At 42.6% G+C, this 15,331-nt stretch overlaps 1 protein-coding gene across 2 annotated transcripts in view; it reads left to right on the plus strand.

Moving 5' to 3' along the window:
- Window positions 1–15,331, plus strand: part of GUCY1A2 (guanylate cyclase 1 soluble subunit alpha 2) — a 311,943-nt gene that overhangs the window by 188,354 nt on the left and 108,258 nt on the right. For both annotated transcript variants that reach the window (XM_073583022.1, XM_073583023.1), the window contains one exon: window positions 6,348–6,833. In XM_073583022.1, the coding sequence (XP_073439123.1) occupies window positions 6,348–6,833 (486 nt within the window). The remainder of the gene's footprint in view (window positions 1–6,347; window positions 6,834–15,331) is intronic.

Genomic DNA, 15,331 nt, shown 5'->3' on the forward strand with positions numbered 1-15,331 from the left:
GAGTTTCAATAGTTTAGGTACATCAGGGGCTCTCCAAACGCACATGACACCCGCAGACCATTCCATCAAAGTCTGCATTCCAAAATGGCACTGCTTCACTTCCGAGCCCCGACGTGTGTCCATACAGTAGTTTTCTCCCACATATGGGGTGTCAGCATACTCATGACAAATTGGACAACAACTTTTGGGGTCCAAATTCTCCTGTTACCCTTGGGAAAATGAAAAAATTGGGGACTAATTGATCATGTTTGTGGAAAAAAATACGATTTTTTTATTTTCATGCCCTGGCATTATAAACTTCTGTGAAGCCCTTGGGGGTTCAAAGTGCTCACCTCACATCTAAATAAGTTCCTTAGGGGGTCTAGTTTTCAAAATGGGGTCATTTGTGGGGGGTTTCCACTGTTTAGGTACATTAGGGGCTCTCCAAAGGCAACATGACACCCGCAGACCATTCCATCAATGTCTGCATTCCAAAACGTCACTACTTCCCTTCCGAGCCCTGACGTGTGTCCATACAGTAGTTTTCTCCCACATATGGGGTGTCAGCTTACTCAGGACAAATTGGACAACAACTTTTGGGGTTCAATTTCTCCTGTTACCCTTGGGAAAATAAAAAAATTGGGGACTAATTGATCATGTTTGTGGAAAAAATACGATTTTTTTATTTTCATGCCCTGGCATTATAAACTTCTGTGAAGCCCTTGGGGGTTCAAAGTGCTCACCTCACATCTAGATAAGTTCCTTAGGGGGTCTAGTTTTCAAAATGGGGTCATTTGTGGGGGGTTTCCACTGTTTAGGTACATTAGGGGCTCTCCAAAGGCAACATGACAACCGCAGACCATTCCATCAATGTCTGCATTCCAAAACGTCACTACTTCCCTTCCGAGCCCCGACGTGTGCCCATACAGTAGTTTTCTCCCACATATGGGGTATCAGCATACTAAGGACAAATTGGACAACAACTTTTGGGGTCTAATTTCTCCTGATACCTTTGGGAAAATAAAAAAAATGGTGACTAAAAGATCATGTTTGTGGAAAAAATACAAATTTTTTATTTTCACGCCCGGGCGTTATAAACTTCTGTGAAGCACTGGGGGGTTCAAAGTTCTCACCACACATCTAGATAAGTTCCTTAGGGGGTCTAGTTTCCAAAATGGTGTCATTTGTGGGGGGGTTTCCACTGTTTAGGTACATCAGGGGTTTTCCAATCGCGACATGGTGTCCGATCTCAATTCCAGCCAAAAACTTCAAATGGCGCTGCTTCCCTTCCGAGCTCTGCCATGCGCCCAAATAGTGGTTTACCCCCACATGTGGGGTATCAGCGTACTCAGAACAAATTGCACAATAACTTTTAGGGTGCTGTTACCCTTGGAAAAATAAGAATTGAGGGTGAAAAGATCATTTTTGTGGAAAAAATATGATTTTTTAATTGTACGGCTTTATGTTATAAACTTCTGTGAAGCCCTTGGGGGTTCAAAGTTCTCACCACACATCTAGATAAGTTCCTTAGGGGGTCTAGTTTCCAAAATGGTGTCATTTATGGGGGGTTTCCACTGTTTAGGTACATCAGGGGTTTTCCAATCGCGACATGGTGTCCGATCTCAATTCCAGCCAAAAACGTCAAATGGCGCTGCTTCCCTTCCGAGCTCTGCCATGCGCCCAAATAGTGGTTTACCCCCACATGTGGGGTATCAGCATACTCAGGACAAATTGCACAATAACTTTTAGGGTTCTGTTACCCTTGGGAAAATAAAAATTGGGGTGAAAAGATCATTTTTGTGGAAAAAATATGATTTTTTAATTGTACCGCTGTACGTTATAAACTTCTGTAAAGCCATTGTGGGTTCAAAGTTCTCACCACATATCTAGATAAGTTCCTTGGGGGGTCTAGTTTCCAAAATGGGGTCACTTGTAGGGGGTTTCCACTGTTTAGGTACATCAGGGACTCTCCAAACGTGACATGGCATCCGATCTGAATTCCAGCCAATTTTGCATTGAAAAAGTCAAACGGCGCTCCTTCCATTCTGAGCTCTGCCATGCGCCGAAACAGTCGTTCCCCCCCACAAATCAGGTATCAGTGTACTCACGACAAATTGCACAATATCTTTTGCAGTCCAATTTCTCCTGTTACCCTTGGTAAAATAAAAAAATTGAACCTGAAGTACTTTTTTTGTGAAAAAAAGTTAGATGTTCATTTTTTTTTAAATATTCAAAAAAATTCCTGTGACGCACATAAAGGTTTAATAAACTTCTTGAATGTGGTTTTGAGCACCTTAAGGTGTGCAGTTTTTAGAATGGTGTCACTTTTGGGTATTTTCTATCCTATAGACCCCTCAAAGTGGCTTCAAATGTGATGTGGTCCTAAAAATAAAATGGTGTAAAAATGAGAAATCGCTGGTCAACTTTTAACCCTTACAACTTCCTAACAAAAAAAAATTTTGGTTCCAAAATTGTGCTGATGTAAAGTAAATATGTGGGAAATGTTAGTTATCAAGTTTTTTGTGTGCCGTATCTCTGTGATTTAAGGGCATAAAAATTCAAAGTTGGAAAATTGCGAAATTTTCAAAATTTTTGCCAAATTTCCGTTTTTTTCACAAATAAACGCAAGTTATTTGAATGAAATTTTACCAGTAACATGAAGTACAATATGTCACGAGAAAACAATGTCAGAATCACCGGGATCCATGGAAGCGTTCCAGAGTTATGACCTCATAAAGGGACAGTGGTCAGAATTGTAAAAATTGGCCCGGTCATGAACGTGCAAACCACCCTTGGGGGTGAAGGGGTTAATATATATATTACAAATTCATACAGTTCATCATAGCAGAATAGCCGCAGAAACATTTGCCGGCTTTTGTATAATTATTCTCCTGCCCGACATGAAATGACACATGGTTTACATATAGTTAACCATATCTTTTCATGTTTTTTTGTTATGTCTATCACAATTAATTAGATGAGGGTTTGTGGGTAAAATTTTGGACTTGTAGGGGTTAATTTAAGGGGTTAATTCCTTATATGAAATTACGGGGACTCCCTGCAGCCTCAATGACGTCAGCAGGAGTCGCTGCAATTTAATACAACGAATTAACCCCTTAAATTAACCCCTACAAGTCCAAAATTTTACCCACAAACTCTCATCTAATTAATAGTGATAGACATAACAAAAAAACATTAAATGAAATGGTTAACTATATGTAAACCATGTGTCATTTCATGTCGGGCAAGAGAATGATTATACAAAAGCCGGCAAATGTTTCTGCGGCTATTCTGCTATGATGAACTGTATGAATTTGTAATATATATATTAATATGTGTCTATGACATGTATAAAATATATATATATATATATATATATATATATATATGTGTCTAGATCTATTCATTCTTTGTGTGGGGAAACCTGTCATTGGGCTCCATTATATGTCCATCTAGCTACCCTGCGAGAAAATCTCGCCAGACAGATGTCAAACGGATCCTTACATGCGATTAAAATCGCATCAATTAAGAAAAATCGCATCAAAAACAGATCAATGGTTAAGATACCTTTGTGCGATTTCGGACCTTTAAAATGGGACCGGTTTTTTAATCGTTGTGTGTGACTCCAGCCTAAGGGTTTTTTTCACCATAGCAATCGTCGTAAAATAGGAAGTGAATGAATAACAAACATTTTAACAGTGCCCCCACAGAGACTGAGGTTTGCTCCCAGCGAGCTTCCAGCGCTGTAAGCAGATGCTGGGAGCTGGTATCCAAGGTAAATGTCGGGTAACTAAGCATGCGCAGCACTAAACGATGCACCAGCGATCCCGACAACGATACGACCTGGTCAGGATCGCTGGTGCCTCGCTACATGATCTCAGCAGTGATCAGGACCAGCGAGGACGCTGGTATCCAAGATAAATATCTGGTACCTAAGCGCGCGTCACTTAGTTACCCGCTGTGTATCTTGGATACCAGCTCCCAGCGCGATCACGCAGGTATCCAAGGTAAATATCGGGTAACTAAGCACGCACGAGGCTTAGTTACCTGCTGTGTACCTTGGATACCTGCGTGCTAGTGCTGGGAGCTGGTATCCAAGGTACACAGCTGGTAACTAAGTGACGCGTACGCTTAGTTACCAGATATTTACCTTGGATACCAGCTCCGTCTGCTGGGAGCTCGCTGATCGATGGTCTCCCGCTGCCACACGCAACGATGCGTGCTGGCCAATGGGAGACTAATGATCAAAAAATGGCCCAGGACACTCCTGCACGATCAGTGATACCCAGTGGGGGGGCGGTGTGATGCATGTCACACACAGCGATATCGCTGGTGATATCGCTGATGCGTCACAAAATCAGCGATCTCGCTGTGGGTGACGGGGCCTTTAGCTATCCCTCCCAGCTTTGTATTGTCTGCAAATTTGATTAGTTTACCTTCAGTTCCCTTGTTTAGATCATTTGTAAAAATGTTGAACAACACTGGGGGCCAATATGTAAATGGTCTAAATCAAAAATATTAAAGAAAATCCATCACCAGTGCCAAGCAACTCCTGTTTAATAGTGATGAGCGTGAATACTCGTTGCTCAGGCTTTTCCAAGCATGCTCGGGTGTCCTCCGAGTATTTTGGCGTGCTCGGAGATTTAGTTTTCGTCGTCTTATCTGCATGATTTGCGACTTGTAGACAGGCTGAATACATGTGGGAATTCCCTAACAAACAGGCATTCCACAATTCCACACATGTATTCAAGCTGTCCAGCAGTCGCAAATCATGCAGAAGAGACGATGAAAACTAAATCTCCGAGCACACCAAAATACTCGGAGGATACCCGAACATGCTCGATAAAACCCGAGCAATGAGTATACTCGCTCATCACTACTGTTTAACACTACCTGTTCTCTTGTAAATTACTGCTTATTGCAGGTGTCATGAAGTTTTAACACCGGGATATGTGACTTCTCCAATCAATCATTGGCCACAATGATTCAGTTCTGGAATTGGAGTGATGGGAGGTAGAGTTGAGCAAAAAGATTCCCAGGACTCTCCTACCTGCTGGCATCTCCAATGTCTCTTGTTTAGCAGACCCAATATAACATTATCTTTGCTGTCGGTTACAGACTACTGATGTGACCCTGCTGGATCAGGGTCCTGCAAACCTTTTCGCTCAAGTAAATACTGTAAATGGCCAGAATAAATATTTTGGAAAAAAGCTGTTTCATCTAAAATTCCCTCAAAAGAAAAGTGGGAGAAAGAAAAGTCCTATCTCAACAGGAAACAAGTCTTCTTTACCATAAGAACTGCTGATCTTTGGAACTGTCGACACCAGGAACCGGTTACAGCAGAAACAGTTGAGGGTTTAAAAAAGGCTAAAATGCTTTTTCTAGAAGAAAATAACATAAATAATTACATAAATAAGAATAGTATTTTTTCTGAATGTTTGGTCCAGTGGATCAACAATTGGGATCTGGAGGGAAAAGAATAGCGCATTTGGCGCAGACTGGATCATGCACTGTGGTTGTGCTCCTTCCCTTTGTCTTTTCCTAACTTTTGGTTGAATTTGATGTGTTTTTTTCAGCGTATTAACTTTGTAACTCTAATGGGGGGGGTTCAATGGAATTAATTATGCTTTTTTTTACTTTGTATATCACTCTGAGCTGTTTTAAAACATTTTTCACTGGACAACCTCTTTGGTAAAACTCATTGGAGAAAAAGAAGATTGTTTTCAGGTTCCACTGATCTGATGAAAATCTGTGTGTATGGGTTCCTGGTGTGTGATGTTGGTGAAAATAAAGGTTGTAATGCTGGAAGGTAATATGCCAGAGACTGTACTTTGCAAAACCAGGAGACAAGAGCTTTTATGGGGTGCTACAGTCAGTTACCATCAGACACTTGACAAGTATCCTACACGACTCTTATTAAATAGATTAGTACTTGCTGCCGAGAATGTGCTTCTTATGGGCAGACGGACACCTCTGGCACCAATTTATCTGTAGAGAGAACAAAATGATTGGGCATTTATTTTAGCCTGCCCTATCCTTTCTCCTTCAACATCATCGGTAAAGGGAGAATGGTAAGGACCACATTAGATAGGTAATTGGATGGATAATCCATGTTGCCGAATCTTTTAGGTTGGGTTGGCTTTAATTTAATGAATATGTTTATTTTTTTAAGAAGGAATTAATATAACTTCTATGATTGACATCCAATGCCAGTACAGGTAAGGGGCGATGATGGAGTGTAATGGAATGAGAAGCTTAGAATAATCAGAATATTTAGCGTTATCTTTTGAGGTTATCATTTACATGAGTATTTTTAAGGTTTATGTTTTTTTAATTGTGGTTTATATATATTTTTTCCAATTTCCTAGGTGATGGAAGTAAAAGGACAAATGATCCATGTTCCTGAATCCAATTCCATCCTCTTTTTGGGGTCTCCTCGTGTTGACAAGCTCGATGAACTGATGGGACAAGGACTGCATCTTTCGGATATCCCAATCCATGATGCTACCCGTGATGTCATCCTGGTTGGTGAGCAGGCCAAAGCTCAAGATGGTCTTAAAAAGCGAATGGATAAATTGAAAGCCACGTTGGAAAAAACCCACCAAGCTTTGGAGGAGGAAAAGAAGAAAACAGTGGATCTTCTCTATTCAATATTTCCGGGAGATGTGGCTCAGCAGCTTTGGGAAGGGAAGACTGTTGAGGCTCGAAAGTTTGATGACGTCACAATGCTCTTTTCTGACATTGTGGGCTTCACAGCTGTCTGTGCTCAGTGTACACCAATGCAAGTCATTAGTATGTTAAACGAGCTCTACACTAGATTTGACTATCAGTGTGGATACCTGGATGTTTATAAGGTAAGAATTTTACTCCTCTGATTGTATTTCCATTTTTTTTCATCATATTTGCTCAAACCAATTTTGAGATATTTTTGTTTTTTCCCCTATTGAACCTTATACTCACATTTTCTTAGTATTTTTTAAAAAAAGGACCTATCTTGAGGTCAAAAGTAACAAGTTTGCTTTTTTTTAATTCCCGCTACTCTCCTGAACATTATTTTTTTTTCTTTTTTTGTCTTTGAAATCCACAATACAGTTCTAGCAATATGGTCCTTTTTGCTTAGCAGTAATTTTTATGGTCCTTATAAATGGGGACAAGGCTCTACAGGGCAATTATGCAGAGCAGCCTAAAGACACACCCACGGAGAATCTATGAGCCATGCCCCTTACAAATACCATAAAAATTTGCACCAATTAAAAAGTCTCATATCTCAGGAACCTTATGGTGGATTTCAAACAAACAAAAAAGAAAACAGCATACTCAAGGGAGCAAGGGTGGAAAATAAGAGTAAATACTGACTCCTCTGACCAGGTGACATATTCCCTTTAAAGGAGTTTTCTGTAACCTTGATATGACTTATCCTTAGAATATGCCTTCAATTAATTAAATTATCGTGGCCTGATTCCAGCACTATCATCGATTGACTGACTGTAGTATGCATCGCATCCCCTATATGGTTTGCGGGGCAAAGTGTCATACATTTTGTTATGACTGTGCATCATACTACAGATCAGTCCCATGGATTTGATAACATTAGGAAAAGGCACAATTTAAGTGATAAGGCATCGCTTAGAGTGCCGCGGCCCCGTCAGTCAGCTGATTACAGAAGGTTACAGGAGCTTGAATCCGTGGTCATACTAGTAGCCTATCCATAGTATATTAAACTCCAATAAAACTCCTTCAGCTTTATAGGATTATTTATTCTTCTGAGAAGTTCACAAACTAACATACTGTATATGGATCTTGCGATGAATGCTTTATGAAAGCAAAGATGTTGTTGCACCAAGAGTCATAGTTATACTTTCCTTAAGTGAAAAATTTGGGAACCTAAAACCTTGGCCATGGCAGAGTGTCCTGGGAATGCTGCACCATCACCGTCACTGGCGTTTACTAGACTAGGGTCTAGAGTCTATCTTATCGTCATCCTCTGAATGGTGGTCTCGACTTTGCTGCAGGGAATCCCCAGGTATGGATTGGTGGCTGTATTTCCCGTCCAATAGTGAGAGATCACAGGTCAGGAGCAAGATAAAAGCAAAGTCAAGAATTAAGCTAGAGTTCAAAATCTTGAGTAGAATAACACAGACAATCCCAAGGACAAGGTAGAAGTGAAATTCACATCAAGATCAAAATCAGATAGTAGTCAAAGACAGCACCAATAGTGCAAAGAACAAGACAGGAGGACACGGTGTATACCTCAATTAGAAGGTAAGACATTGCAGGAGAGGCTTGTTCCAGTATGGCAGTGAATAATGAAAGCATATGGAGGAGAGGAGGAACTACTTTAAAACCTGATGCAGCCATCATCACGAGCTGCAACCACTCGGTCGGATGTGGTGCTGAAATCGAGCAAGTAGAGACAACACAAGATCTGAAAAATGATAGATTTATAGACAATAGGACAAAAAAAATAGTATCAGTGTTTGACTTTTTGTGTTCATCTATGTGACTTTTCAGATGTTGTCTTAGGGTTTGTGCATGTTATGTATTTGATAAGTTTTTGGCACTTTTTCCACACTGTTTTGGCACAAAGACTAAAGGATTTCCTAATACTAGCAAAGTTAAAGGGAATTTGCCACAACCTGGACGAATTTAAGCCATTACTTTGGGCATATAGGTAATAGAATGGTTAAACCAGTCCTACCTCTATGCCTCATAGCTGTGGTGTAGATGTTAAGAAAAGTAGTTTTAATGCTTTAGGTTAATGATTTCTTTCAGGCTCTGGGGCGTGCGATCCCTGGAAGAAATTTCTGCCTGCTGACTTCATTATAATGGCACCCCTTCTCCCAGGCACATCACACTGACCTGTGACATGCAGTTGAGGCGCTGCGATCCCGCACATGCGATGTCCACTTGCGCGGTTATGTGAACCTTATCCGCCTTTCTTCATTGATCTTCTGCCCAGGCGCCAGTGAGTCAATGCGCAGTAGCAGAGACTGCACACGTTGCTTACATTTTCCTTGCAGATCAGAAGCAGTTTCATATCTGCTTCATGTCAATTCTTTAACCTATTCCATGGGAAAAACGCACCAAAAACACTACAAAGGTGTGTAAAGGTGCGTACGTGGTGCTTTACTGCCATTACTAAAGAAATTGCTGTAGACATTTCTGCTGAAAATGTGTGCACATACCCTTACAAGATGCCTGATGAAGAGACCCAAAGAAATTCCTTCAATGGAAGACTTTAGGCTAGAAGAAACAGGTACAAGAGCATAGTGTGTAATGTAGAGTGACTCCATGTTAGAGGCTGTAGTTTTCCCCCATCCCCCATTTGGAGCAGTGATATGGGAATAAGACACAATTTGCAACCTGATAAATTGGCGTCCTTGCTCCAGCATTCCACATCCTTTCCTGATTAGCCTTATTCCCATGTTTAGTTAGAAGAATTTTCCTCACGGGAGCACAAATATTGCAGTTCCCATGTTACTCACGTCAAGCCAGATAAAAATATTTTCCCAGTCTTAAAGAAACCATAAATTAGCAGCAAAAATTAACCTCTGAAGACGACGCAAATAAAGTACAACTCCAATATGCCAAGATGCAGTGTATGTAGAAAACAAACCATAAAAGGTCTCTGCAGCATTGCAACTGTGTAAAATATGATATGAGGAATTATTTTGAACAGACCTGTTTAATTTATATATTTCCGTTGGATGCATACGAACCTTATGCTGACCTATGTGCATTCATGGCTACCGGCTACAAGAAAATCCTGTGCATAGCCTGATTCTGTCATGTGCTTAGGTCCTCATACACAATAGACTAAAGTTGTCGGCTCTTGCTGATTTCAGTAGGAACAGGCAATCATCTTATGTCTATGGGAGCATCATATCTCTCAGATCACGTAATCACAGACAGATCACGTAAAGGGGAGAAAAGAATCAAATCAGGCAGTTTGAATTTGAAAGGAACCTCTCACCATGAACGTGCCCTACAATCTGCAGGCATCATATTATATGAGAAGAATGATATAGAATATGTGAGAAAAAATTCAGTACAACCTGGATTTTATTTATATAACCCTCTGCTCTTTCTGGGATTTTGTGTCCATTGGACGGTCCTATCAGTGACTGACAGTTATCTCTGTATACACGCTTATTCAAAGAAAGCTGTCAGTCACTGATAGGACCGCCCACTGGACCCAAAATCCCAGAAAGATCACTGCCTATACTAAATCTTAACTCCTCTATAACAGCTTTATAACATGGTGCTAGCAGATTGGATGGGATTTTTGTAGTGACAGGTTCCCTTTAAGAGTTGTTCCTATCATTGAAAGTTATTATGAATGCTTCTAATGAGTGATAACTTACCGAATGGTTGTCATCTGACAACTAGGACTCCAAACAATCTAGAGATTGGGATACTGAAATGCCACTACTCCATTCAGAATCCGATTCTTGAGATTGGAGAGATCCCAGAGGCAGGATAGCCTATAACCTTCAATGTTAGGAATAACCTTTTAAAGGGAACCTGTCATGTAAAAAAAATGCTATTAACTAGCAGATATGATGTTAATCAGCAGGATAATAATGTTCTGAATAGAGTTGAGCGACTTTTGGTTTTTTAGGGTCGCGTTTCGTTTCGTGAAACCCGACTTTTCCAAAAGTCGGGTCGAGCAAGATCGTCCGATTATAGGGAAAAGTCGGGGTCGTACCGAAACACGAAACCCAATGTAAGTCAATGGGGAATAAAAGTCGGCAGTGAGAGGAGGACAGGAAACACACCAACAGTGCCCATTTGAATGCCAAAAGCATCAATTCTTCTTACTTAAGCTTGTCAACCTTAATTAACTTCATAATACAAGTTACGCACTGAAAAATGGGGGTTATTTGGCTACAGTTGTGGGGGGGGAGGGCTGGCTCCAGGTTTTCATGTGGCCTGGGCGAAAGAGCAACCCTTTAACACATACCACAACTCATCATGCTCCGATACGGCAGAGAAATAGCGGCATAGTACAATGAAAAATACTTCACTTTTTACATCTCATGACGAGGCCCATCTATTTCTCCATACAGAATCATTGGTCCCATATAATGTTTGAAACAGTATATGATGAGCTCCACATAATGCTACTGTATATGTTGGTCCCCATGGATGAAGCTCCACTGTCTTATGGGCCCAAATAATGCTCCAAACATAATGGGCCCCATTTCTAATGCTCTAGTGTATAATGGGCCCTGTAAATGCTGCTCCAGTGTCTGATGTCCACCTTTGGAATGTTCCAGTGTATGGTGGGCCCCATCTATCATTCTCCAGAGTATAGTGCTCCCCAAAAATTGCTGTCCCAACATTGAAAACAATCAAATAAGTCTCCTCGCTAGGGAATCCCTGTACTTGTCTGGACTCCTCGTCGTCCCCATCTTCCATCTCACTGCACAGTATTTCAACTTTGCAAGTGCTGTGATCCTGAGCAAGCAGGGGGGTCCCACTCGTTGGCGACGGCACTGGCACAGGGCCCCTGATAGTACGGTGGTGTGTCTGATGGCGGGTGGGCCGAACCTGCACTTTCATCTGCAGCTTCCTCTTTGTCACCGTGTAAGATGGAACTGTATATGGGAAGGGTAACCTGAGTTTCATCAGGGTCAGATTCAGGCCGTGTAGCGTGCGAGGGGAATGTAGTGGTCTGGGTCAATGTACCAGCAGATTCATCGAGCAGTGGCTGGGCATCAGTGCACTTGTGTCGCCCCCAGGAGTACGGTCGCCACAGTGGCATTACCTTCTTCCTAGGGAGTGTGATGTCATGCTTGGGAGCAATGAACGATCTCTCTAGCAGGTTAACTGATTGGGCGGCGTTATTCCCATGAGTCATGACCCTCCAAACAGCGTTCATGAAGGCAAAGTGTTTGTTTTACGTGGGCAGTATGGTTGCAAAGCTGAACCTTAAAGGAATGTACAGAAGGGCACCACCAGGAGTGGAGCCTATGGTTAAATTCGACTCCACCTGGGAAACCTCAACCATGCCAGCTACAGAACAGATGCGCACATTGCAAGCTTAATTCGTTAACGAACGAGACTCCGTCATGCCCTGCGGTCCGAGTCCGGCTTACTAGAGGGACACGTGAGGCTCTGGCACATGAGATTGGCCAATAACTGGTGTGTCATGCCCTTACATGTCCGTGGCTGCATGTGCGCTACACTGAAAAGGCCAGCGTTTGTCGCTTACAGGTGCAGATAACCCGCTGAACAACGTTAGTGATGGGGATCACTGATTACAATTATTACCCGCGAACAATGATTTCCCAGTAAGTGCAGGTCAACCGCAGTTCCGTAATTAGGCCTAACCGTCATTCCTGAAAAAATGAAAAACTTACGTATGCAAACCACAGGTGCTGTAGCTTGCTTAACAGCTCGCCAGCCGTTCTCATGCCCAGTATGGATTACACGTGATTGCACAAAGGTGAGAAAGGGTACCGTATCCCCGGATAACATGTATGGATAGCGTACACATTCAAAAGATATGACTATACATCAGGAGGCAGGCTCAGACGGTGTTAGGCCCAGTATGGATTGCACGTGATTGCACAAAGGTTAGAAAGGGTACCGTATCCCCAGATAACATGTATGGATAGCGTACACATTCAAAATATATGTCTATACATCAGGAGGCAGGCTCAGACGGTGTTAGGCCCAGTATGGATTGCACGTGATTGCACAAAGGTTAGAAAGGGTACCGTATCCCCAGATAACATGTATGGATAGCGTACACATTCAAAATATATGTCTATACATCAGGAGGCAGGCTCAGACGGTGTTAGGCCCAGTATGGATTGCACGTGATTGCACAAAGGTTAGAAAGGGTACCATATCCCCAGATAACATGTATGGATAGCGTACACATTCAAAATATATGTCTATACATCAGGAGGCAGGCTCAGACGGTGTTAGGCCCAGTATGGATTGCACGTGATTGCACAAAGGTTAGAAAGGGTACCGTATCCCCAGATAACATGTATGGATAGCGTACACATTCAAAATATATGTCTATACATCAGGAGGCAGGCTCAGACGGTGTTAGGTCCAGTATGGATTGCACGTGATTGCACAAAGGTTAGAAAGGGTACCGTATCCCCAGATAACATGTATGGATAGCGTACACATTCAAAATATATGTCTATACATCAGGAGGCAGGCTCAGACGGTGTTAGGCCCAGTATGGATTGCACGTGATTGCACAAAGGTGAGAAAGGGTACCGTATCCCCAGATAACATGTATGGATAGTGTACACATTCAAAATATATGTCTATACATCAGGAGGCAGGCTCAGACGGTGTTAGGCCCAGTATGGATTGCACGTGATTGCACAAAGGTGAGAAAGGGTACCGTATCCCCAGATAACATGTATGGATAGCGTACACATTCAAAATATATGTCTATACATCAGGAGGCAGGCTCAGACGGTGTTAGGCCCAGTATGGATTGCACATGATTGCACAAAGGTTAGAAAGGGTACCGTATCCCCAGATAACATGTATGGATAGCGTACACATTCAAAATATATGTCTATACATCAGGAGGCAGGCTCAGACGGTGTTAGGCCCAGTATGGATTGCACGTGATTGCACAAAGGTTAGAAAGGGTACCGTATCCCCAGATAACATGTATGGATAGCGTACACATTCAAAATATATGTCTATACATCAGGAGGCAGGCTCAGACGGTGTTAGGCCCAGTATGGATTGCACGTGATTGCACAAAGGTGAGAAAGGGTACCGTATCCCCAGATAACATGTATGGATAGTGTACACATTCAAAATATATGTCTATATATCAGGAGGCAGGCTCAGACGGTGTTAGGCCCAGTATGGATTGCACGTGATTGCACAAAGGTGAGAAAGGGTACCGTATCCCCAGATAACATGTATGGATAGCGTACACATTCAAAATATATGTCTATACATCAGGAGGCAGGCTCAGATGGTGTTAGGCCCAGTATGGATTGCACATGATTGCACAAAGGTTAGAAAGGGTACCGTATCCCCAGATAACATGTATGGATAGCGTACACATTCAAAATATATGTCTATACATCAGGAGGCAGGCTCAGACGGTGTTAGGCCCAGTATGGATTGCACGTGATTGCACAAAGGTTAGAAAGGGTACCGTATCCCCAGATAACATGTATGGATAGCGTACACATTCAAAATATATGTCTATACATCAGGAGGCAGGCTCAGACGGTGTTAGGCCCAGTATGAATTGCACGTGATTGCACAAAGGTTAGAAAGGGTACCGTATCCCCAGATAACATGTATGGATAGCGTACACATTCAAAATATATGTCTATACATCAGGAGGCAGGCTCAGATGGTGTTAGGCCCAGTATGGATTGCACGTGATTGCACAAAGGTTAGAAAGGGTACCGTATCCCCAGATAACATGTATGGATAGCGTACACATTCAAAATATATGTCTATACATCAGGAGGCAGGCTCAGACGGTGTTAGGCCCAGTATGGATTGCACGTGATTGCACAAAGGTTAGAAAGGGTACCGTACCCCAGATAACATGTATGGATATCGTACACATTCAAAATATATGTCTATACATCGGGAGGCAGGCTCAGACGGTGTTAGGCCCAGTATGGATTGCACGTGATTGCACAAAGGTTAGAAAGGGTACCGTATCCCCAGATAACATGTGTGGATAGCGTACACATTCAAAATATATGTCTATACATCAGGAGGCAGGCTCAGACGGTGTTAGGCTCAGTATGGATTGCACGTGATTGCACAAAGGTGAGAAAGGGTACCGTATCCCCAGATAACATGTATGGATAGTGTACACATTCAAAATATATGTCTATACATCAGGAGGCAGGCTCAGACGGTGTTAGGCCCAGTATGGATTGCACGTGATTGCACAAAGGTGAGAAAGGGTACCGTATCCCCAGATAACATGTATGGATAGCGTACACATTCAAAATATATGTCTATACATCAGGAGGCAGGCTCAAACGGTGTCAGGCACAGTATGGATTTGACGGCCCAGACTACACAGCGGAGGAGCAGGGAGAGGTAAAGATTGCAAATGCTGGGGCCCTGCCCAAGCAAGGGGGGCCCACTCGTGGGTGTCGGTACTGGCACTGGGCCCCTCATAGTACGGCGGTGTGTCTGACGGCGGGTGTGCACCACCACCGTCAGAGACACTTGATTGCACTATGAGGGACCCTGTGCCAGTGCCTGCACCCAAAAGTCGGCCTACCCACCTGTCCAAGGCTATGGCACTCGCACGGTGTCGTGCGCTAGGTGGTGACCCCGGCCATGGGGGGGGAGGCAGCACAGTTAGGGAGTTTTTGAA

The sequence above is a fragment of the Dendrobates tinctorius genome, unplaced genomic scaffold (assembly GCF_039654945.1).
Source record: "Dendrobates tinctorius isolate UK_male_01 unplaced genomic scaffold, ASM3965494v1 ptg000075l, whole genome shotgun sequence".
NCBI lineage: Eukaryota > Metazoa > Chordata > Amphibia > Anura > Dendrobatidae > Dendrobates > Dendrobates tinctorius.